Genomic DNA, 22,351 nt, shown 5'->3' with positions numbered 1-22,351 from the left:
GAGGAAGGAAAGCCTCTGATACACTTAAACATGGCTTCTATAACACAGTATAATTAGTACTATTGATGAAATAGAAGACACTTTCTATGTGTTAGAAACTTAGCCAAAACACTCACCTCAAAATGTGATGCTAAAGATGCAGGGGTTGGTTGAAAGAAGAGGGAGCTTTAATCAATACAATTTGTTTGGACCTAAACAATGAATCCGCACCATTTCAAACAAAATTCAGCAACCAATGTCATTTCAGATTTGTGAGTGTAAAATAAATTCATTTCAAACAAAATTACACATAGCAATAGAAACTAGTTTGTGAGTATAAAACCCTAATTCTTCAGCTACCAATATGCTCAAAGTATAAAACCCTAATTCTTCCTTATCAACGTCGTCACTGTGAAATGGTTTCCTCTCAGCTTCGTTGTCGTCATTGCGGAATGGTTTCCTCTCAACTTCGTTGTCGTCACTGCAATAGTTTCCTCTTAGCTTCGTTGTCGTAAATGTTTTGGTGAGATGAGAGTGAGCGAAGAAGAGATCTTCGTTTTTCAGTGAGCGAATGGTGTCGTCACAGCAAGGGTATTGTTCGACCGAGTGTGGTTTAGAGAAAGGATTTCGTGAAGCCCGAAATCAAACTTCGCAGAAATCCGAAATCAACCTCTTTTTCCAATCAAACTCGCTGAATCCCGAAATTGCCATGGCCGCGCGAAATGCATGAGTGTAACAGAGTTAGATTGAAAAATGGGTTTTCTGAAAGAGTTGAAAATGAGTTTCGTGAAAGAGTTGAATAGAAAATAGAGAAAGTATTTTATTATGTTAATAAATTTAAAGAATTATGTTTAAAGGATAATGTTTCATCTAATAAAGAGTTTTTTAATAATGTTTAAACTATTTTATTCACCTAATAAATAAATTTAGACCCATTAATATTCATTCATTAATTTAATAATAATATTTAAATTATTTATTAATATGCTACAGAGATTATATATTTTGAGTTATAAATTTAAACAATTTTTTTTCATATAAATTTACACCCGTTTTTTATTTAAAGGGAGTAATTGAACTTTGATAATAATAATATTTTTAATTTAAACCCGTTTTTAGAAAATAGGGTGTATATTGTCACCTGATAATGTTTAAAATGATATATTATTTACAAAATTGCCACCGCATTTCTGATTTACACCCGTTTTTAGTATATTGGGTGTAAATTTTAAAATTATATTGATGTTTTTGTACTAGTGAAAATAGGCGGGCAAGTCCGCCAATCCGACATCTTGACGGAGCGGGTTAGACTTTTAAGTCCAATTTTACTTGGCGGGCTTACCCATCCTATCTCTTTTTTGGCGGACTTAAGATGGAGTGGGGCGGAGACCCATTTTACTACCTCTAGTAATACCATTTATAAATAATTTTGCATAGATGGTCATTTGCAAGGCATATGATTAATCATATTGATCAACTGTTTCTTTCGTCCACCACAACTGGCATGTCCTTAGCCAATGCACTAACAACTTTTTTCATTGTTAACAAAAATATTATATTTTGTTATCATTGTATGGAATAACTTTCTTTAAACTCGAAAGGTTTGTTGAAGTCAAAAATAGGTTAACTATTACCGATAATACCATTGGGTTACATGGCAAAACCAAACATCTTAAATTGTTGATTTTGAAATTGAAAAACTTTGAAAAAAATGTGTATGCCACTAAAGAAATTACTAGTAGAGTCGCGTACTAGATTATTTTTTTAATACATTTTGTGACATTGTCCAAAATTATATAAGCAAGCTATCAACCACAAAATCCTCGTGATGAAAAAACTTAGTTACATTGCACAATACCGTATTGTACTTTAGGTGCATTTCTAGAATATACTCTCAAATAGGATACTAAGACCATTCACAATGATTTCTTTGACGAAGATAAACTTTCTCAAAAACTAACTAATCTCTATAGAGGTTTCACTGAAGGAAACTTTTCTTAAAAAAAAAAAAATATATTTTTGAAGACAACAAAGAAATATTCAGAAAGTTGAACGAATAGAAATATTTCTTTGTTATATCAATACTTTATCCCTCTCTACTGCCTTTACGAGATAGTGGACTATCATTGAAATCACATTTCATTTAAATAAATAAAAAAGGGTTTTCTAAACTTAAGAGACACTTCAATTTAGAAACCCACGAGTGTTTATCTGATTGTGAAGGCTTGAGACATAGGTGTGCACTTATCTCAAAGTCTCGAGTTTGAATATTGCAGGTGTCAACTATTCCTTTATTTTCTTGGAAGGCTTTGAGTATATGTTCAGTTACTGATACCTTGCTTTAACGATGATGCATATGCCATTAAAATTTCAGAATTTGAGTATAGTGTCGAAGTCGACAACTACAAAACTTTCCTTCATAGAAGATTGACCTTAAAGAATAGAAATATTAATCTCAATTAGGATGACTTGCATGATAAATTAATCCATCTATGGAAGTTTCTCGATGAATGGGGTCTCACGCCTATTGATAAACGATTTTTTATGTTTTTAGTTTTTCATCTATTGAAGATTTATATAGAGTTCTTATTGCGGGAGCTTAAAACCTTGCGTCAAAAAGAGGATGACAATGGGTATTCATAGACACGTATATTAGTTCCTTATTATTCTCCCCGTTTAGTAAATATGATATATTTACCCGTCTCTTATATGTGTGGATATTCTCTAAATGGATATTCGTGCTTTTTAAGATAATGTCGATATTTAAAGATATTCATGAATACTATTATTTAAATATATTTTTTAAAAATAATATAATTAATTAAATTTTTATCCCTTATAAGCAAAAAAATTTAATTTTAAATTTAACAAATAATAATAATAAATAACATTCATTTTATTTCTTCTTTTATCAAAATAATTATACTAGATTTAACAAAATAATAATAATTTCATATTCAACAAAATAATAATAATAATAATAATAATAATAATAATAATAGCAATAATAGTTTCATATTTAATAAAATAATAATAATAATAATAATAATAATAATCGATAATTAAATATTTGTTTATTTTATTTATGAATGTTCATTAAACTATTTAACTTGTATCTATACAGATTTTATCTGAAAATATTTTCGGATATAAATTTTTTTGTCATTCCTAATCACGAATACATCTTTTGTTTTCTTGGACGTCAAACTTTAATCCTGACACAGTGCAAAACATTAATGTTCACGGTTAGATTGTGATTTATGGTCTTTCTCTTAAATATTGGAGGTCTAAATTCTCTTTGCAAATATTAGAAAGAGAATGTTACACCTTCAGTATTTATGTAGATTATGAAATTTTTCCTTTATTTTGAAAATATTGTCAAGTAATTGGTCATCTTTATTGTATGAGAAATGCTATATATACTTCATTGGTCTCAGTTCCATGTTATAAGCAAATTTTATCTTTTTAAATTTATTAAATAATTAACCATGCAATCAAAATATGCAGTTATGCTAGTAATACAGTTGTGTGAAATTCATTTAAGAAAAGTAGCATTCAATGTCGTAAACATAGTTGAGAAGAAAAATCGATTCAAAAAGCTATTGAACAAAAATTTATTGTTTAATATATAAAAAGAGTGTGTTTGGATTAATCATTTTAATTAGGTAATGTAATATTTTAAAATAATTTAAAATCATTTGAATGAAATTTTATTGTTTGAATAAAAATAGGGTTAATACCAATTTTCACCCGTGCCATATGGGGTTGGTTTGAAAAATCCTCCTGCCAAAAAAAATTGCAAGAAATTCCCCTAACAATTGAAGATTCTCTTGTTTTAAACCTTGTAAAAAATTTATTTTTAAAACCAACCTTGCCATTTGAAGGACTCTATCATTTTGAACCCTGTAAATTATTTTTTTTTTAGTAAAACCAACCTTGTCCGTCATATTTCAGAGAGTTTAAAATGACATAATCTACAAGATTATAGGGTTTAAAATGACTGAATCTTCAAATGGCAAGATTGATTTTAAAAACAAAATTTTTACAAGGTTTAAAACGAGAGAATCTTCAAATGTTAGGAGAATTTCTTGCAACTTTTTTTTGGCAGGGGGTTTTTCAAACCAACCCCATATGGCAGGGGTGAAAATAGGTATTAACCCTAAAAAAATATGAATAACGGTTAAAATGATAGAAATCTATGAATTATTTGTTAGAAATTTCGGAAAGATCAAAAGGATCCAGGCTGAATCGTGAATGAAGTCACTTTCCTTAAAAGTATTTCAAGACTCTCTTAATTGTCTTAGAGTTTGGAAAGCAAGAATACCCAGGATAATGTCAGTCTTACTCGAGTCATAAGACCGGTGAAAAACTCGAATGCAAGGAAAAATGTTTGGAATAATGAAGAGGATTTATGATTTTTTGTGTTTCATTTTGGATTCATAAATGTGTGTATTTATAGGCCATGCATGTTTTGTTTCATAAGTTTGCAACTTTTGATGAAACAACACCTTTTCACCATATATTACAATGGTTCATCTATAATGACACAAGGCACCCCTTCCTGAAGTGTTGTAAATTTGAATTAAAAAAAAATATGCAACAACCAAAAATATATTCCCATTTTTGTCACATTAGAACATACTATGGTAATTATTATTTTATAATTTCCAACAATCCCCCACTTGTTCTAATAATGACAAAAACTCATTCCAAAAATAAAGATATAAAGAATGTTAATACAGTTAGGTATCTTTCGATTTAAAACTTAACCTTAGTAAGGATAACACAAAGTTTAATCAGAATATTAGGTAGCAATGCTTTTAAACCATTAATCTATATGATTAGATCGGTGTTACCTTACACACACTCTTTAAAGGTTCTTCCTTTACATATCTCGCTTAGTACTTATTTATGGTCATATGCTATCCTATTTCATGAATTTTTCATGAGAGAAACTCCAACTCTCACTTTGAGACGGCACCATCTCAAAATTCACATAGGTGAAGTTCATGTTGTATCCTTTTCGATGAGATACGTTTCTTCATTTATGAACTTCATTAAGACGTTTTGAAAACCTCAACCCTCTATTGAAAATAGTCAGCATTGTTACCCAAACGTCTGACTTACATCCAATTCAACGACTTGTTGTTACCCATTGAATCTTGAAGTTAATGTTCTGTTAACATAAGATTGGGTTGATGCGGCTGTCGGAACTCTTATTTAAGAAGTTTCAACCTCATCCCTCTCGAGGTTGTTTTTACTAAGTCTCTGGTCAGTGGCTTAGTAAACAGATCTGCCAAATTATAGCTTGTTCGAATATAGGTGAGTGAAATGATTTCATCCTTAATCAATTTTATCACTAACGAATGTCTAAGTCCAATATGCCTAGACTTTCCATTATACACTTCGCTGAACGCTCTTGCTAAAGTGGCTTGGCTATCGCAGTGTATCATCACCTTTGAGACATTATCCTTAGTCAATGGAACTTCCAACAGAAGATCCCTCAACCATTCTGCTTCTTGACCAGCGGAAGCGAGAGCCACAAACTCTAATTCCATGGTCGAAAGCGTAATGTATGTTTATTTCTTGCTCTTCCAAGAAATTGCTCCTCCAGCTAGTGTAAATATCCACCCAGTTGTAGATTTATGCTCTCCAACATAAGATATCCAACTCGCATCGGTATATCCTTCTAGTATGGCAGGGAACCTACCATAGTGAAGGCCAATATCTTTGGTTTTCAATAGATAGCCAAAAATCCTCGTGATTGCCTTCCAATGTTCAGTACTTGGATTACTATTAAATCTACTCATTTTACTAACTACAAATGATATATCGGGTCTGGTACATTGCATTAAGTACATGAGACACCCAATTGCACTTGCATATTCCAATTGATCCACTGTCCATCCATTGTTCCTTTGAATTTTGACGACATGACCAAAAGGATTGGTTACTTCCTTAAATTGTAGGTGTTTGAACTTATCAAGCATTATCTCAATATAGTGTGTTTGACTAAGTTCATAACCCCCACTATTTATCTTAACTTTGATCCCTATAATTGTGTCAACAAGTCCAAGATCTTTCATCTTGAAAGGGGAAGTTATAAACCTCTTTGTTTCTAAAATTCCATTCAAATCATTACTAATTATAAGCATGTCATCGACATAGAGACAAAGGAATAATACACTGTTTTTGCACACCTTTGTGTAAAAACACTTGTCACAAGAATTAGGAATAAATCTATTAGAGAGTATCACAAAATCAAACTTTTGATGTCATTGTTTTGGTGCTTGTTTTAAGCTATATAAGGATTTGATAAGCTTACACACCTTTTGTTCGTTTTCAGGAAGCACGTAGCCTTATGGTTGTTCCATGTATATTTCCTCATCGAGATCTCCATTTAGGAAGGTTGTTTTGACATCCATCTAATGAACTATAAGGTCATTCAAAGAAGCTAAGGCAAACAACAGTCTAATTATGGTTGTCCTTGCTACAGAGCATAGGTGTCGAAGTAATCTATGCCTTCCTTTTGTCTAAATCATTTTTCCACTAGTCTGGCCTTATAAGTGTTTAAAGTACCATCACTATGGTATTTTCTTTTAAACACCCACTTGCATCCAATGGGCCTTGATCCATTTGGTAAGTCAACAAGTTCCCAAGTGTGGTTTGACACGATTGAATCCATTTCATCTTGGATAGCGTCCTTCCAAAAGGAAGAGTCCCTTGAAGTTATTGCTTCCTTGTATGTTTTAGGATCATCCCCTACTTGAAGAATGACCGGAATACTTTGAGCGAAATTCTTACAATTTCCTTCAACCATATGAAAGGAGATAAATTGAGGATCGATTTCATCTGGTCCTAGATTCCTTGTTTTCCGAAATCTCTTTCTTATCCTAGGCTCGGGTTGTGATTCAATAATTCGAGGAGTGCCTTTAGGTTATATTTCTACAATCCAAGAAGATTCTTCTTCACAAGATTCTTTATTCGCGGCTGACTCTGATTCTTTATCCTTGGTGATAATATTTTCAAAGAATTCCACATCTCGGGATTCTACAATTACATTAGACTCTAAATTTAACAGTCTATATGCCTTACTATTTTGTACATATCCAATAAAGGCACATCTTATCCCTCGAGGACCCAACTTGGTTCTCTTAGGATCCATGTTTTTGTAGTAAGCCACACACCTCCACACTTTAAAGTAACTGATATTTGGCGCTCTGCCTTTCCATGCTTCATATCGAGAAATACCGATTTTCTTTAAAGGAATTCTATTGATTATGTGGCAAGCGGATAGTAGGGTCTCACCCCATAAATTGAAAGGTGGTTCGGAATGCATCAACATGGCATTCATCATCTCTTGATATGTTCCACTCTTTCTTCCAATCATGCCATTTTGTTGCGGTGTGCGAGGTGCCGAACATTCATGTATTATGACATGTTCTTCACAAAACACATCAAATTCAGTAGAAAAGTATTCACCGCCCCTATCACTCCTAATAACTTTTATAATTCTAGTTAATTGATTTTCCACTTCTGCTTTATAAATCTTAATGGCATTAAAAGCATCATCTTTATGCTTTAAGAGATATACATGAGTGTATCTAGAGGAATCGTCCATGAATGTAACAAAGTATCTATTTCCTCCGTGTGTTAACATGCCATTAAATTCTCACAAATCTGAATGTACAAGATCAAGTAGATTTGTATTTCTTTCAACCCTTTTGAAAGGTTTCTTAATCATTTTTATTTGACTCATAATTCACATTTTTTGAAATCATTTAAATCGCATGAAATCAATCTAGATTTAATTAGTCTCTTTATAGAACTAATACCAGAATGTGCTAATCTATTGTGCCATAAAAAAACAGACTCAAGCATGTAAGCAGAATTAGAAATTTCATTAATAATATTATCGGTAGTACATAATTTGATCATTCCCTCAGCGGAATATCTTTTTCCAACAAACACTCCATTACGGGTCAAAATAAGTTTTCCCAATTCATAAACAGATTTAATACTCGGTTTTCCCAATAAATACCCACTAACAAGATTCCTATTCATGTTGGGGACATGAAGCACATTGACAAGAGTAACTTTCTTTCCGGAAGTGAAGTTGAGTTCGACCGATCTGATTCCAACAACCTTAGAGCGGACTTCATTTCTCATTTGTACTTCTTGTCCATTATTTGTCTCAGAATAGGTTTTGAATGCAGCCCTTTGATTGTCATAATTTCGCTCTACGCAGCAATTATGTCATCATTGGCTGGAACTGCATTGATCTCATTTTTTGACATGTTCATCGCACACGTAACATCTATTTTTTGGACCTTTATGACCGCCAGAATTCTTGAACTTGTTATGTTCCTTCTTTGGTCCAAAATGACTATTCATGTCATCATGTTTCTTCTTTTCTTTGGTGGTCACAACATTTGCTTTGGAAAGACCCGCAGATTCTGATTTTTCCCTTTCCTTCGATTCCTCCTCGATTCGAAGATGTTTCGGGATTTTCTCCAAAGAAAAGTCCTTAGAACTTAGCAACAATTTTTTAGTTTAAACGTAATTTTTCAATTAAAATTTATTATTCAATTCAATTTTACATAAATATATTCAAACATAAATCAATTTTGTAAATACAATTCTATTAAAATCAATTATATCAAACTCAATTCTGTGTCGAAATAAATTATGTTCATCGTTAATAGACACACTTGAATGAGTGGTGATTAAAGGATTAGAAAAGAGTTCTTATCTAAAACACGTGGAAATTTGCGTCATGGACCACATGCCAAACTAGTCAAGCTTTCATGATTATAACCTCCACACTCAATAATTCAATATTGTTATCGAATCTGAAAAGGACACTCTGGCTTTCACCATCAATACACATGCTCTATCCTCTACCACTTGTATGTTCAGAGTAAACTATGTTCCATCCTTCACAATTGGTATCATTTTCTTTTAGACAATTGATCAAGTGGATGTAAATTAAGACTAGAAAACTTGGTTTTATGCTCACAAGGTGATGATGATTTATTTGTCATCACCATGGATGGTGTGATAACAAAAGGATTGAAGAAATTTCCCCATAACTATAGATTGCTCCATAAGTGATAACTATAGATTGCACCAAAGGTTAATTTGAAGTCATCTCAATCCACATACTGTAATATAATAAAATTGAGCAATTTACAGAAAACAGTCAAACTGTACTGAAAAACAGTATGAAATCCACACACACAAAATCAGCATATAAAACCAAATGGCCTAAATCATCTACATGCTAATAATACTGATGCTAATAATACTGAAGAGCCTAATATCTCTTCCAATTGTCCTTCCTGTTATTCCTGAATGCGCAGCAGCCGATGGAGTATACAATGACCAGGAAAATCAGGAATATGATGTTCACAACGGCCACCTTCTTCCAATCAGTCTTGAGGTTTTGCAGTAACCCAGCCTTGCAAGATTGGCAATCGAAACACAGAATCTTTGGATCGTTATTCCAAGCTTTACAGTCAAGGTTGGTAGAATTAACAGTTCCGGGCGTCCAGTTTGTTGGGCTCACATAAGTAAAACCACAGTCCTCTGAAGGCTTACAACATCCAGACTGCACAAAACATCAGAAAAATGGAAATCAATATGGTGTCTAAAGTTCACAAACCAGTAATAGAGCAAATGCATAAATATTCTATAATCTTTTTTGAAATCAAGGAACCACAGTAGAAGTTCGAAGAATGAATGTCAATCCTAGGAACAAATTCATCCCCCCAAAAACAGAGCAAATGCAGAACACCTCTACCTTAAGCAGAGCGGTTTGAGTTATTTAATAACTTAAACTCAACATATTTCTATCCTTAAAATCTCACATTAACTTGTCTTGTGAAATTTGTGTCTTGTGCAAGGAGGATCTATCAGGCTTTGAACCTCTGAAGCATGTGGATACTTCTAGTGAAGTACCGGTACCGGCGGGTACACGGACAATACTCATGGCACCTCGTTTTTTCTCATTATTCTTTTTTAAGTGAAAATTTTAATTTTTCATGTATTAACATAATAGATTTATGTATTTTAATTTATTTAACTCTTATTTTTTATAGACACCCGTACCTTGAATATTTTTAAAAATGCCGTATGCTGGACCGTATATCGTACCCCAACCTATGCATCATAGCAAACTGATCACTAAATAAAGGTTTTTGAAAAGAAACATTCACTTTTTGTAGTTAACTTGCAATTATTAACTTTTTTTTTAATACTCAAGAAAACATTCAAACCACAGAAAACCTCATGAAAGAAGATTCTTATATGTTAATATGTATGAAGGAAGAATAGAAAACTTTTATCACCAGATAACACCAAAACTGTGAAGCAAAACATATTAAAGTTTGGAAAAGCTACAATGAACCAATGCTTCTTAGTTATTGGCAAAAAAAAAGTGAACATTAAAAAAGTAATCAACTTTTAAACCAGTAGCACTAGAATCCATTAAGTGGAAAAAACTAGCAACAAAAAAAGATGCCAAAAAGTTCAACAAAAGATGCATTTGAAATCTGTTTCCATAAAGAACACACCCTTTTCAAACAAAAAGCATTCCCAGTTTAAAAAAATAAAAAAAGTCTACACTTTTCAAAAAGAAACCATGACTACTCAGAAATTCCAGTTTAAAAATTCACTTTTCAGAAAGATACCTTGAAAAATACTCAGAAAAAGTATAAAGTAGCACTAACTTATAAACTAAATCTAATTTATTTAATCCTATACACAAAACACAAGAATGCATACAGTACTATTATAACGTGAAATCTCTGCATGCTCACATAATCAGAAACTTCGTAATCATTTTTTTCTACACATATAGTAAATAATTAATTGAAGTACAATTTCATTACTACTATAACTTCTTAACATAAATATTCGCTTTCCTCATAACCTCAAAATTTCCGATAGTAGCTCTGAAAATGATCTACATACTTGTAATTACATTTAATTTATTCATTTTTTTAATTATTACTGGTGTCAACGAGTTAGTGTCAATCATGTTTGGAGTCGGTGCTTCAGAGCTTACTATTACTATAAAACTCACATCAAGAACATAAATTCAAACTACAAACCCCTAAATATAAATCACAAGCAAGCTAAAATTTTGATACTACCAACCCAGAAAATCAACAATCATCAAGAACAGAAATTCAATTCAATTCAATAAATCAAAACCAAAAAACCCTAACCTGAAGAGCAGACAACTGCTCAGAATGAAACTGTTCAACATTATCCTTCAAATACTTTGCTTGAAAATCCTCACAAACCTTCCCGGACGCCAAACAGCTCCTAATCCTCTTCCAAGCACCTCCATCCGTAACCTTATTCTGCAACCAATTCGAATAATCCCCAAGCCTATACTCCTTATACCCCCGATTCGACACCGCTTCCCCCGCCCCTTTATTAGTAACAACAAACGCAAAAATCGTGAACGCGAAAAGCAGCACAATCAGCAAAAACATCACAAGAAGATAAAACCATAGAAGCCATGAAACTCTACAACAGGAACCGATTAAGCCCATGAGAGAAACCACCAAGAGGAAAACGCCGAGCGCGATGATCGGTTTTTCGAGGAAGCGTTCGCATTCGGTGGTGGATTGTTTGTGGAGCCAGACGCCCATGACGAGGATGGGGATTGAGAGGAGTAGGGTTAGGAAGTTGAGGATTCCGATTAGGTTGTTGCTGAATCGAGACATGGTTGAATGTGAAGATTGATGAAGATTGGTGAAATTGGGTTTTAGGGTTTTTTTTAATTTTAATTGTGAGAGGAAAATTTGTAATTTATAATGGAAATTATTGGAAGGGTTGTTTTGATTGTTGAGAAATGACAGGGAAGGTGAGGTAAGATGACACGTAAATTGATTTGGGAAAAAAAGAAACAAAAATGTTAATTAGTGATAGGAAATAGGAATGAATTAATTTTACACGCTATTTACTATGGAAAAAGACGTTGGTTTTTAGCTCTACAACGCGTTTCTTGTTGGTTTTTGAAACGGCTTACTCTCTTCTCTGAAAGAAGAGTTGCCAAGACTGCCGTCCAATTTTTATTGAAAAAGTAAGGTAATTGAAATCGAACTGAACCGGCTGTTTTAATTGGTTAAATTGAAAATAGAATCTTTATTTGGTCAATTTTACACTAAAATTTGTTTTGGATACAAATCGAAAAATTGATCTGAGTATTGTTGGCTTTGTTTTAGATGCAGTGATGAAATTGACTATGTATTTATAGTACCATATTCAATTTTATATAAAGTAAACTATACATTTTCAAAATAATATGAAAACGATACATGTAAGTTTATAAATCTAGAGTATACAATGAAGTCAAAATAAAATAGATTAAAAATAATACAAAGATTATATTGTGTATGATGGATTTGGGTTTCTCTATTCCTACGTTGCCTCATGTACTATAGAAACCTTTTGTCCCTCCCTGACCATGGCATCTAGGACGTCTCTTATCTTAGAGTCATTCGATAAAAGTCCTTTATTTATACTCGTATGTCTAATCTACATGATACAACGACATCTAGGCAACACATCAACAACATGATATGTCCTAGTCTGCTCCTCTTCTAGTATTTATTGATGAGCTAGCCTAGGTGGATCTTCTAGGTTATCTGGTATCATATAAGGATGTGACACCTTGAAATACCACCAGATATTGTACATCACTTCAATCGTTAGGAGTTATGGTAGTGTGTGCCTCATACGGTACCAGATGATAAAGATAATCATCAAACATAGTGTTCATATCTCTACGTGTCATATCGAGATGAGCAGAGTCGAAAGGGTCTCTAGGAGTAATATGAATGAAGCCAAAATCTCACATGACGCGCTCATGCAGATAAGGATACGTTAGACGTGAATCGCATGTCAACCATCCAGAGTAGTAGGCTATGTCTTTCAATGGATAAGTCGGATGGTGATTGACGTACGCATGGTAGTGTATATCCACTGCCACCATGTAGTCAAGATACATTATATGGATCTGTCGCTAGATTCCCTCTGAGTGAGTTGATTGCACAAGTACGTGGTATATCCTCAATGTACATAACCATCCAAATATGTGTGGGAAGTGTCGGAGGATCAAAACCTAAAAATGGTACATATGAATCATTAGTAATGCTATTTCATAAGTGTTATGAAAATGACACACAAACACTAAAAGATGAAGAAATATTACCGTTAACAGTGTGATGCTTCTTGTCATTTGTTTGCTCTGCCACATACAACCTTCAGCTAGACCACAATTGTACTCATGGTTCCGCCCTAATTCAGAGAAGTATCACATGTAGACCACATCCACATAAGTGACACTCTTGTCCACAAAAAAAGATGTGCCAACCAAATACAATAGGTATGCTCTATGTTGCACAACATTAGTCAAGACATCACACACACAGGAATGTTTTACCATAAAATGCAGCCAATATAAAAGCATCTACAAACTCCCCCTTTGGCAAATTTTTGGCTAAAACAATCTGTCACCACATCATCAGAGAATCTTTGCAGCAGAAAAACACACAGCACACAACCAAACAACCACACCTGCAGGAATAGCTAATACAACTACACAGTTCCATCAAGCAATCATCAAGTATAGCTACCATTACAGCTAAACTACCACATCAATCAGAGCTACATAACTATTATACTATCACACACACCATCATGCATATCTATACTACCATCATGCATACTACCACACAAACAGATCAATACTTTCATCATGCATCAACACTACTAACTACAAAAATAAACTGCAGCAACACTACTAACTACAGAAATAAACTGCAGTAGTAAACCTCCATAATTAAATTTCATTCAACAGCACCAAAAAAATTATTGTCCTGGGGTGACACCATACACTACTCCCCCTTTTTCTAGAAATGTTTCCAAAGCAACCTTGAGATTCAATTAAGTACATGCCATTGAACAAAAGATGAAAACCAAAAAAAACTACCATTATCATCAGTTCTAGTCTTCAAATTCAGAACCACCAGAACTGTCTTCATCACCTTCTTCATCTGGACTGACCTCTTCTTCTTCCACCTCATCTGAGTCAGCCTCCTGTTCATCATCTGCCTCAAGACCTACTTCTTCATTCTCAGCAAACTCAGCACCTTCTTCCATTTCAAGAGAGCTGATCAATTTTTCAAGAGCCAGCTTTCTGGACTCCAACTCCTTGCATGTTTCCCTGAGCATTGCAATCACAACAGCTTTACCTGTAGTGGAGCCTCCTTTGGATGTCCCAGCTGATGTTATGACAACGTCAGGATCATGGGTTCCTTGAAACAGTTTATGATGAAATGAAAGACCATTTTCCCTTTTGCAGACAGAGTCAGTTTCAACCAAAATTCCTGGGTACTGATTTAAGATAATGCCACATATGATAGGTGGGAAGGCAATAAGACCTTTTACACTGAAGCTTCCAGCATGCTTCATAGTCTGCTCAAATATGTAAGTACCATAATCAAACTTGGCTTTTGTACCAACGGCATAGATAAATCTTCTTAGGACAGTAGCAACGGTAGATTTATGATTGGTAGGCACCCAATTTGCAGCACCAATCTTATGTAACATGGCATACTTCATGCTTAGCTTACTAGCAGATAGCTTCCATTTTAAAGGCCAGCTCTTGACCTGGATGGCAGTGATGACTTAGCACACCTTGTTATTAGAGACTTCCAGCTCGGGTTGAGCTTAATTAAACCTCCCCAAATAGTTATTGATCACAGTGGAAGAAAAGGTAACACACCTGCCCCTTACATACACCTTCCTAAATTCCTTAGACTTTCTATCAGCACATTCTTCTGAGAGGTTCACAATGAATTCCTTCACCAGCACTTCATAGCACGTTGCAAAGTGAGCAACAATCTTCATCAACCCAGCAACATAAATCAGTTCCATTATATCTTTGCAGTCAAGCTAATTCTGAGCTAATTCTCTCTCAATGGCCAGTCTCTTTTGGTAGACATATTTCCACCTGTTGACACTTAAAGTAGAATGGAAGGAAATATTGTCTATGGGCACATCAGGGACTTTAGCAGCAAGCTTGCTGGAAGTAGGCTTCTTCTTTAGTGGAATGTCTTGAACATCTACTTCAACATCAGAATCAGAGTCGTCCATGACTTGAGCTTTCCTCTTCTTTGGAATAACTTTGCTCCAAGACTTTGAAGGTCCAACAGGAACATTCTAAGATACAGTCTTACTCTTACTAGGGCCAGTGGAGGTACTCTTGGACACAACTTTACTTCTGATGGGTCCAGTTGAAGTAGTCTTTGGTACTCTCCTCTTGGAAGGATTCTGATCAACTACTTTCTTACCTTTCCTAGTCATGAGCCTTTTAACTATGCTGGGATTTACACTAGCAACCAGATCATTATCAGAGAACTCATCCAGATCAACAACATTCTTACCCGAATCACCATTGGGAGCATCCTCTCTGGTGTCAGTGACATCCTTAGCGACATCAACAGCTTCAACATTCTTTTCTTCATCAGTAACCTAAACATCATCATCATTCATCTTATGAACCTCATCAGCATCCATATCCACATTTTCATCTTCTTAAGCAACATTTGGGTTAGGGTTCTGAGTGGAGTCAGGGATAACAGTCTGTAGAGGTACAGAAATTCCAAGAACTTGACGCTGTTCATCCAAGATTCTAGTGACTATTTGCGCAATAGCCTGATGAGTATACTGTGATCCTTCCTTTGTTAGGTTCTCAAGATCACTAGACGGCGAGGGGTTAGAGGTTTTGCCACGTACTGCTTCTTTTGGTCTTCTTGCATGTGGAGAGCGAGGCTTCTTCACACGAAGATTTTCAGCGGACACCATTCTCAGGGGAGCAACTGCAAGAACTTCATTAGGGTTGATATTTGGAGTTCTTGAGTCCGAGTCAGATGCAGTCTTGGGAGAGGGGGATTTGGATGACTGAGACATATTGGATAGATTTGAATGGACGATAGAATGGGGTTCTTGGAAGTGGTTGAGAGCAAGGGAGATGAAGTAGTTAAGAGAATAAGGTTTGAACTTGTGAGAGAAATAGAAACAGTGGAGGTGAATTTGCAAATGAGGAGGGAATTTAAGGTCTTTTACACTCAACAACCACGTCACTAGTTGATTATTTAACTTGTCCAAAACCTTATTTCCCAGCTTTTGTAATTGCTATAATTCCTCATGGATACATATTCCTAAATTGCTCCTCAAGTTTTTAAATTGTGTAGCATCAAGAGCTTTGGTGAATATGTCTGCTAACTGAAGTTCAGTTGATACATGTTCTAAACAAATCACTTTGTCTTTTATCAGTTCTCTTATGAAGTGATGTCTGATATCAATATGCTTGGTTCTGCTATGCTGAATTGGATTCTTGGATATGTTGATAGCACTGAGGTTTTCACAGTATAAAGTCATGACATTCTGAGTGACATTGTATTCAGTCAGCATTTGCTTCATCCACATCAGTTGAGAACAGCTGCTACCAGCTGCTATGCACCCAGCTTCAGCAGTAGATAAAGAACCACAATTTTGCTTCTTGGTGAACCATGATATGAGATTGTTTCCCAAGAAGAAACATCCTCCATACGTGCTTTTACTATCATCAGCACTTCCAGCCCAATCAGCATCACAATACCAAGATAAGATAGGTTCACACCCATGAGAGTACAATACACCATAGTCACACGTTCCATTCACATATTTGAGAATCCTATCGACTTGATTATGTGACTTACTTTGGGTTCTGCTTGATATTTAGCACATACTCCAACTGCAAAGGCAATATCTAGTTTGTTAGTTGTTAGATATAGCAGACTTTCAATCATGCTCCTGTACAGACTCTGGTCAACACTAGTGCCACCTTCATCTTTAGATAACTTTAAATGAGTAGGTGCAGGTGTTCTTTTGTGACTAGCATTATCCATTCCAAACTTTTTGACTATATTCTTGGCATATTTGCTTTGAGAGAGGAAGATAGAGTCTTCCATTTGTTTAACTTGCAGCCCAAGAAAATATGTCAATTCTCCAACCATACTCATTTCAAAATCAGTTTTCATCTGTTTGACAAAGTGTTTAACCATCAGATCTGACATCCCACCAAACACTATATTATCCACATATATCTGAACAATCATGATTTTTCCACCTTCATCTTTCACAAAGAGGGTTTTGTCTATCCTCCTTTCCTGTAGCCATTTGTGGTCAGGAAGTCAGTCAATCTCTCATACCAAGCTCTAAGGGCTTATTTTAATCCATATAGATCCTTTCTTAACTTGTAGACATGGTTGGGGAGATTTGGATCAACAAAGCCTTTAGGTTGTTCCACATACACTTCCTCATTCAAGTACCCATTCAGAAAGACACTTTTTGCATCCATCTGGAATAAGTTGAACTTCAAGATGCAGGCTACTCCTAATAGTAATCTGATTGACTCAAGTCTTGCAACAACACTCCAGCAGCTAACCTTTTATGCATAAACATCAGCAGATGTCACCATACACCAAGGAGCTTCTTTACAAGCAAGTTTCATACCACCTGTCTAACTTTTAGCTATACGGTGCTATCCTTCTGCACTAAAGAGGAGACTCCCTCTACAATAACCATGGTATTTACTGATCATCATACCATGAATAGACTGTCCAAAAAAGTCTGATTCTCCCATTCTTCAGCCTTAAACAGTTCATCCCAAGCAACTTGGAAGATACCAATAGACCACTGGTTGAATCTCACCGTGACTGTAAGTTAATTTTTCATAATATTAACTTAAATTAGATTGATGCATCTCCATTGCATACAACCCCTTGTATGTCTCTCCTAATTTATCAGAACAAGAGTTCCATGTTCTCATAGACTTGACAAGTGATATCAAGTTTGAGCAAACAACCTCCATCGTGTTTGAGAGAAACAACAGTCGTACATATTGAGAAAAATAAATTCTCAATACAAAGATATCAATACATTATATCTGACATCTCAAGAATCTCTAACTCTAAATTTGGGATTCTTCATCATCAACTGCTATGAAGGCCTTGAGAATCAAATATTCTCCTCCTTAATTGCAGCACAACATGTGGTTAGTGCACACCCACACAAAGCTTTCTCAACAGAATCTATTACAAGGCCACAAACAAGATTCCATAATTCTGGCTTATTTGATTAGAAGGATCACCTAGATATTAGAGAGAATGTCCTTGATATATGAATTTGACCTTCATATTCAAACATCTGGCTGAGATAAAAAATTTCTCTTGGACACTGAAGCTCAGCCTTTGCACTTCCTACTTACTTGAATTAGAAATAAACTGAACTAAGAAATAGACAATTTGGTTGACCATTATTCAACCAACCAATCTAAGACGTGTTTTCTGGACAAACATCTTAGATACACAGCCAAAATGTCTCCTCTTCCGAACCAGGAGTAGGTTCCAAACATATGTGATCATCACATATTTGTTCAACACCCATAGCATCTGTTATGCAACAGGAATCCACACACTTGCTGACATAATGTCCCAACATCTGGTAGGACATTAGTTCCTTTATTATGGGACACAAAAACTGAGCTTAGTTCTGAAGTCGTACCAGCTTATAGAAAAACCCAACCCTTGATCACCTTCAAGGTTCACAAAAATCCAAGCTCCAGTTACACCAACAACAGCATGACTTAGGATCACTTTCCTAATTAGGTCAAATATTAGGAAGACTCTTTTAGAAACCAAAATAAATGGTTATAATCATTCTTTCACATTCCGTCAAATACAAGTCAGGCTTCTTGAAAAATATATCAACCACACACTAAAGTGCCTTTTTGAGTGGACTTAAGAGATAAAACTCAAGTATCATTGCCAACTTTCCACGTTTGTTTTAAGACAGTCTTCCACACATCCTATAACCGTAGGATACACATGGTGAAGAGACCAAACCCAAATGCTTTTCCAAGAAAATACCTTACTTGGAACAACCAGGGTTACATCAAATACCATGCAGTGGAATACGCAGACACAACCTCCGTACAGCCTTCAGGCACAACATCCACATTTGCACAAACACAACACTCCATGTGCAATAGCAAACATAGGTTTGAAAACAAATCAAACGATACAACAGCTTATCACCAAAGCACACGCCTGAAAACTAACATACAGGTACAATTCTCACCCTGTCATGAATAGTCCATCCTCCACTTCTACGGACCATTCAAACAACAGTATGAACTTCTCCAAGTTCAAACAACTTTTCAATATGTACCACCTACCTTACCCATAATCTGAAAGTATCTTCCCTGGGATCTCACCTAGATAATAGAACAAGATGCCTGCTCTAATACTTGAAATTTTGGCAAGTCAAACTTCAGATGTCCTAAGACATGTTGAGACATCGGATCTGACATTAATAACACAGTCAAGGTATAACATACTGAAAAGATAAATAACAACAAAATTGTTTACCCAGTTCGGTCTAACTACCTACTCTGGGGGCATACCAAGTCAGAAATGAAGTCCACTATCAGCAACATTAATTTATAAATCCTACAACCAACACACCCGTTGATGATCTACTCAGTTAATCACTACCCACCCTTCTACCTAGATCCTCTCTAGATATGGAATATCTCCATCCCACTTCCAACCATCGCAATGGTGTCTAGCAGTCAACACTCAGCCACTGCTTCAACATCTTGTTCACCTCATGAAAATCCCACTCCATGATAATTCTGATCACACAAAAAGAACACCAACAGGAAGACACACTTCCATGACTATACTTATCCCAACATGATAAGAACAATACCTAGCTAAGACGCAAAGCCAAACTCTGCAGTTTGTTAGCTTGTAACTCAATAAGGAACACAACTTGGTGTTGTGTCATTAGCTTCCTCCAAGAACAGTACTTCTCTTACCTAAAGGCTTCAAGAAGAATAGTGACCATCCCACAGCCTGGGTGGTTCACACAACAAAACTCATTACCTACAGGTTTCTGAGTGTGAACATGGAACAATCATTAACTCGGATTGTTCCCCTACCAACTCTCCTAGAGAGTGGCCCTAAGACTCAACCCTAATGATTACATCTTAATGAACTTGGCTGGCTTCCTTTTCTAGGTTACAAACCCTTTCAATTTATAACCAATACCCAACTGGATTCGGGCCTTCAATCACAACTTCATTAGCTGTTACAATTAGCAGAAATTTCTGCTACAAGAAAGGTCTTCAATCGTTTATTTCCGAAATAATCTCCTTATTTAGAAAGTCTTCATTCTCCTTGATTTCTGATTGAATCTCTAGACCTTTGATTCTAGGCCACATGGGATGCATAATATTTGTTGAATATTCTGCATAAGTAAAATCAGAACTGAATCTCATTATTTTCCCATTCGAGATATATTTCAGTGATATGTTAATACATGTTTAATTATACTCTTATGCGTTTAAAGATTTTAAAGATATTTTTGTAGTTTATAGGTGATTCCTACATTAATTCATATATTAATATTAATTAATATTTATAAATGTTTTTATGTAACATTATATTATTAGAAATTAAAAAAAAATCTCATTCTTTGTTTATATAAGATAGTAGTTTTTATAATAAAAAAATATAATATAAATATATATTTTCATAAAAAAAAATGAGACAATTATGATTGACAAATACAAAACTTTCTAATGAAAACGCAAAATTTCTTTTTTTAATAAAATATATTAATTTGATATGCTTTAATTTATTATTTTAGAAAAAAATTTCAAATGTTTATTTTAAAGATTCATTTTTGAGTAATATGTATAATTAAGGGTGGAAATAGGTCAGGCCGATAACAGGGGTCTATAGGCTAGTCTATATAGGCTCAGGTCATGCCACACATTTTTTTTAAATAGTAAAGGTCTATGCATTTTTATAAGTCTATATAGTTAAAAAGGTTAGGCCTCAGGTCCTAAAAAAAGTCTTTTAAGTCTATCAGGCCGGCTTATTTAAATAAATATAAATAATTTTTTATTATCACTATGTTATGTTTTGTACTTTGAATTAAAATACATTAATAAAACTTGATTATCTTGAAGACCTTGTGTAAATAAAACAAAAACACGTGATGAACATTGTTTTCATAAGTTCTCTTAAACAAATAGTCTCACAGAACTTATGCTAATAGGTAAGTTAAAATAAGTCAATGCAAATAAATTTTTAGTCTCTTCGTTTTTTAATTAGTTAGTCTATTTAAATATTATTTTAATTGCATATTTACATATGTCTAAAATAAATAGGCTTTTATGTAGGCTAACTGGCTAACTAGGCCTAAAAATAAGTCTACGACAGACTACAGGTCAGACTCAAGCTTTAGTTTTTTTGACAGGTCAGGCTCAGACTTGACAAAGCCTAACTCGGCCCAGCCTATTTTCACACTTGCGTATAATCATTATAAATTATTAATATTAATAATTAATGATAGTAAATAAATAAATTATTATTATGTTGCGTCAATATTAGAATTAATTATTAAGATGAGTTATTTATTAATAAAATAAATAATAATTGTATTTATAACGACGTTGTGCGACCTGTGCAAATGCATGCGCAGATGTCTACTTCATTGTTTTCTTTAATTTTTCTATTAAAATTTACATTTCCAATTGGCCGAGACTATATAATTGGTATACCTTTTATTAGTGGTGGCAAAACGGGTGGTGGCCCGCCAGGCTGGCCCACACACCCGCCAAAAAATGTCGGGTTGGGTTGAGATTTTGGGCCCGCTGTCCACCAAAGCCCTCCCGTCAAAATGCGCCACCCGCCCAAACTCGCCCCACCAAAGTCCGACGCCCGCTAAAGCCCGCCTCACCTATTTATTAAGCTCGTTTCGCCTTAAGTCCGCCTTTTTTTTTGTTAATAGTAATTCAAATTTTTAATGGTTTTATTTTATACATTTATTTGTAAATATATGCAATATTTTTTTAGATAAAATTTATTTTAAAGACGCTTTATAAAAAATTGTTCTAAAAAATAAATGAAAAATTTAATTGAAAGGTAAAAAAAGACTATTAATCTATTAAAAAAATGAAAGAAAAATATAAAAAAAAATAGGCGGACAAACCCGCCAACCCGTCACCTTGGCGAGACGGACATGATTTTTATGCCCATTTTACTTAATGGACTTGCCCGTCCCACTCGTTTTTTTACGAGTATTTGGCGGGGCGGGACGAGCGGCCCGTTTTGCCACAAATAACTAGTAAGTTGGTCATTATAACTAATAAACATCTTGTTAGCTAAAGACTATTTGTATATAAGCATCACATAACATAATGTGAATATAATAAGTATGATAGATAGGTATTCTA

General features: G+C 34.5%; 3 protein-coding genes across 4 annotated transcripts; all 3 read right to left on the bottom strand.

The window, feature by feature from the left end:
* Positions 1–9,115: 9,115 nt before the first annotated feature.
* On the bottom strand, positions 9,116–11,912 carry LOC131639168 (tetraspanin-8-like). Of its 2 annotated transcripts, XM_058909672.1 has the most exons (3): positions 11,211–11,912; positions 10,090–10,140; positions 9,116–9,589 (listed from the first exon to the last, which is right to left on the bottom strand). In XM_058909672.1, exons 1-3 carry the CDS (start codon positions 11,715–11,717, stop codon positions 9,296–9,298), a joined length of 852 nt encoding a protein of 283 aa, XP_058765655.1. In that variant the 5' UTR covers positions 11,718–11,912; the 3' UTR covers positions 9,116–9,295. The 2 variants fall into 2 exon arrangements, with proteins under 2 accessions (XP_058765655.1, XP_058765656.1); XM_058909673.1 differs by lacking the exon at positions 10,090–10,140 and having other exon boundaries at positions 11,211–11,892.
* A 2,089-nt stretch (positions 11,913–14,001) lies between these two features.
* On the bottom strand, positions 14,002–14,934 carry LOC131639175 (uncharacterized). Its single transcript, XM_058909681.1, has 2 exons — positions 14,800–14,934; positions 14,002–14,667 (listed from the first exon to the last, which is right to left on the bottom strand). Exons 1-2 carry the CDS (start codon positions 14,932–14,934, stop codon positions 14,002–14,004), a joined length of 801 nt encoding a protein of 266 aa, XP_058765664.1.
* Positions 14,935–14,952: 18 nt separating this feature from the next.
* LOC131639174 (uncharacterized) lies at positions 14,953–15,969 on the bottom strand. The gene is made up of 3 exons (XM_058909680.1): positions 15,640–15,969; positions 15,313–15,531; positions 14,953–15,219 (listed from the first exon to the last, which is right to left on the bottom strand). Exons 1-3 carry the CDS (start codon positions 15,967–15,969, stop codon positions 14,953–14,955), a joined length of 816 nt encoding a protein of 271 aa, XP_058765663.1.
* Between the last annotated feature and the right edge of the window lie 6,382 nt (positions 15,970–22,351).

Source organism: Vicia villosa, unplaced genomic scaffold, assembly GCF_029867415.1.
Source record: "Vicia villosa cultivar HV-30 ecotype Madison, WI unplaced genomic scaffold, Vvil1.0 ctg.002549F_1_1, whole genome shotgun sequence".
Lineage (NCBI taxonomy): Eukaryota > Viridiplantae > Streptophyta > Magnoliopsida > Fabales > Fabaceae > Vicia > Vicia villosa.
This window is presented reverse-complemented; position numbering and strand designations above follow the sequence as displayed.